Source organism: Octopus bimaculoides, chromosome 20 (genome assembly GCF_001194135.2).
Source record: "Octopus bimaculoides isolate UCB-OBI-ISO-001 chromosome 20, ASM119413v2, whole genome shotgun sequence".
In the NCBI taxonomy this organism is placed as follows: domain Eukaryota; kingdom Metazoa; phylum Mollusca; class Cephalopoda; order Octopoda; family Octopodidae; genus Octopus; species Octopus bimaculoides.
The window spans coordinates 15,409,287-15,412,449 of NC_069000.1; the positions used below are offsets into that span (position 1 = coordinate 15,409,287).

A 3,163-nucleotide genomic window follows, 5' to 3' on the forward strand; every position below is an offset into this window, starting at 1 on the left:
AAAAAAAAAAAAAGGAAAAATTCACAGAAACATTCAACATCAAAGCAAACAAAGAAAATGGTAATAATGGAAAGGAAAGGCAAGAAGGAACCAGTAAAATTTCAAACTCTGTAGAAGCTCTGTTCATTTAAGGTTAGTTAGTATAGTTTAGTCTACTAGTTGCAATAAGAGTCACCAAGACAAAAGTATTCATTAGCAAACAATTAAAATCAAACAACAAGAAAAAAGGAAAAGAACAAAGAAAAAGCAACAGACACACACATATATATATATATATATATATGTATGTATACAAAAGCTCTAAGATTCTATCTTATCAGACAGAGATATTTAAGTACTGCCATGGTTGACTGGAGATGGGAAGAGTTCAGACAAACTTGGCTTGCAGGTTAAATAGGAGAGAAAAGAAAACAACAACAACAACAACAACAACAAAAAAATGTTACTGAAATGAAAATGTTAAGTGGTTGTGATGGTGTTGCTGTTAGTGATGGCAGTGATTCTTGTTTAGCTCAGGTGCTGGTCTGATCAAACTGATGGACCTGACCTTTTAGATCAAAGTTAGGAAGAGTTCTAGCCATGACCATTCATTCCATCTTATTATTCAGTTGTTTACAGTTGGTGATGTTTCAGTACTTTTTTACTCTCTTAATTGTTTCAGTCATTTGACTGCGGTCTTGCTGGAGCAGCACCTTCAGTCGAATAAATCGACCCCAGGACTTATTCTTTGTAAGCCTAGTACTTATTCTATTGGTCTCTTTTTGCCAAACTGCTAAGTGACGGGGACGTAAACACACCAGCATCGGTTGTCAAGCGATGGTGGGAGGACAAACACAGACACAAACACAGACACAAACACATACATACATACATATATATATATGACGGGCTTCTTTCAGTTTTTGTCTACCAAATCCACTCACAAGACTTTAGTTGGCCTGAGGCTATAGTAGAAGATACTTGCCCTAAGTGACTACATTATCCAATGCTTCATCATCATACTTTAATGTCCATTTTCCATGCTAGCATGAGTTGGATGGCTTGACCAGAGCTGGCAAGCCAGAGAGCTGCATCAGATTCTAGTCTGATTCAGCCTAGTTTCTAAAGCTGGATGCCCTTCCTAATGCCGACCACTTTACAGAGTGTACTGGGTGGTTTTTACATGTCGTTGGTACAGACACTTTTATGAGATCTTGGAATGGACACTATCATGCAGCGCCAGCACGGGGCTCTTACAGGCCAATCCTTTCCAGCAGGGGGTGAGTGGCATTAACACTTCTGATGTAGAGGATGGCTCTTCTTGAGAACAGCAAGGTGCTTCATTTGTCTGAAGTAGTCAGTTGTGATTTGAGAGAAAATTGGTAAACACCTGATTGTTACTAAATTGTCTTTGTGACCCCAGGTTAGCTCAGACCAAACTGATCTATGATCGGAGGCGTAGGTGTGATGCTTCTGTGTGTGTGTGTGTGTGTGTGTGTGTGTGTGTGTGTGTGTGTGTGTGTGTGTGTGTGTGTGTGTGTGTGTGTGTGTGTGTGTGTGTGTGAATGTGCACGCATTACATTACATTACATGTATGACATTCTTGTTTTTTTTTTTTTATTCAGATTCAGTATATCATCTTGGTGGCAACCTATTAATGGTGAAATTGAGAAGTAATGATACGGAAATAAAATAAATAATAATTAATGTGCGAAAATGAAAAAGAAAAAAAAAAAAAAAAGCAGGCTTAGTTGGAATGTAGTTATACGAGGGTGACAGGAATGTAATTTTGAAGTTTGTATTTAAACGTTCTAAGTAAAAAAGATCTTGACAGTGTGGGTTGCAATAAAATGAACAGGTAGTTTAGAACAAGTTCTCCAGAATGCAGTATAGGCGAATAAAAACAAAATAAAAAAAAAAACCTAAAAGTACTACCTGCAAAGAGACAACACACACTACCACAAAGAAGCCTTCCTTATTGATATAATTTAACCATTTGGGTACAAGCATGGATGCATGTTTAAGATGGTTGCTTCAAAACAACTAAATGATATATAATCATGTGGTCATGTAATCAATCATACTGTCGGATGTTGTTATACATCATTGGTCACAATGCGCTTTGCATCATTTTAGCTTTTAAATGATGCCATCCCATTAGTTAGGAATAAAAAATACCTAAACCTACTACCTGCAAAGAGGCAGCACACACACTACCACAAAGAAGTCTTCCATGTTGATACCATTTGACCATTCGGGCACAACCATATGTGTGTGTGTGTGTGTGTGTGTGCGTGTGTGTGGTTAAGATGGTTGCTTGAAAACAACTAAATGGCATACAATTATGTGGTCATGTAATCAATCAGACTGTCGGATGTTGTTATACATCGCTGGTCACAATGCGCTTTGCATCATTTTAGCTTTTGTATGATGTCATCCCATTAGCTAGGTGAGCAAGCTAACATTCCCCCTGATCGGAAAGCTAGTCTGTCACAGGGTTACTCATTTACAGTTGAGTAATATGAAACGAAATATTTTGCTCAAGAACACAATGTGCCACTTGGTTCAGGAATCAAACCTATTTTCTAAAGGTTAAGTGCAACACCCTAGCCACTAGGCCACGTGCCTTCACACATGGTACATAATAAACAGACATGTGTGTATGTATCTATATATGATGCAAAAATAGTAATAAAAAATCCCAAAGATGAGGTTAAAAAAAAAGAGTGTATTAGGTTTACGCTCAAGAAAAATAGAAGGAAAAATCTTTTACATTTTAAGTATACAACTCTTCTACAGAAAGAAAAGAAGTGGACAGAAAAGAATGAAGGTGTCTCAATTAGATAGTCATGTATATATAGTGGGAACAGGGAAAATAAATTAGGGGATTCACAATATCAAAAATGGAAACCTACCTTCTCGAACATTGATTATATTGGGATGACTTAGAATTGATAAGATTTTAATCTCCCGACGGATCTTATTGAGGTCTTGTTTGTGCCGAATTTTGTTGAGCTTTATGTATTTGATGGCAACCTATAAGAGAAATAAAAACAAAAATATTTCAGTGTTTTTCAAAGAAAGAAAGAAAGGAAGGAAGAAACAAGGAAAAAGCCTTGAGAGCCAGAATGATAAACTCAACGGGATGGTTGTGGATGTGTGTATGTATGTATATATATATATA

At 36.8% G+C, this 3,163-nt stretch overlaps 1 protein-coding gene across 2 annotated transcripts in view; it reads right to left on the reverse strand.

Moving 5' to 3' along the window:
• LOC106880602 (NUAK family SNF1-like kinase 1) overlaps window positions 1-3,163 on the reverse strand; it is a 56,364-nt gene that overhangs the window by 17,830 nt on the left and 35,371 nt on the right. For both annotated transcript variants that reach the window (XM_052975156.1, XM_052975155.1), the window contains exon 2: window positions 2,895-3,015. In XM_052975156.1, coding sequence (XP_052831116.1) covers window positions 2,895-3,015 — 121 coding nt within the window. The remainder of the gene's footprint in view (window positions 1-2,894; window positions 3,016-3,163) is intronic.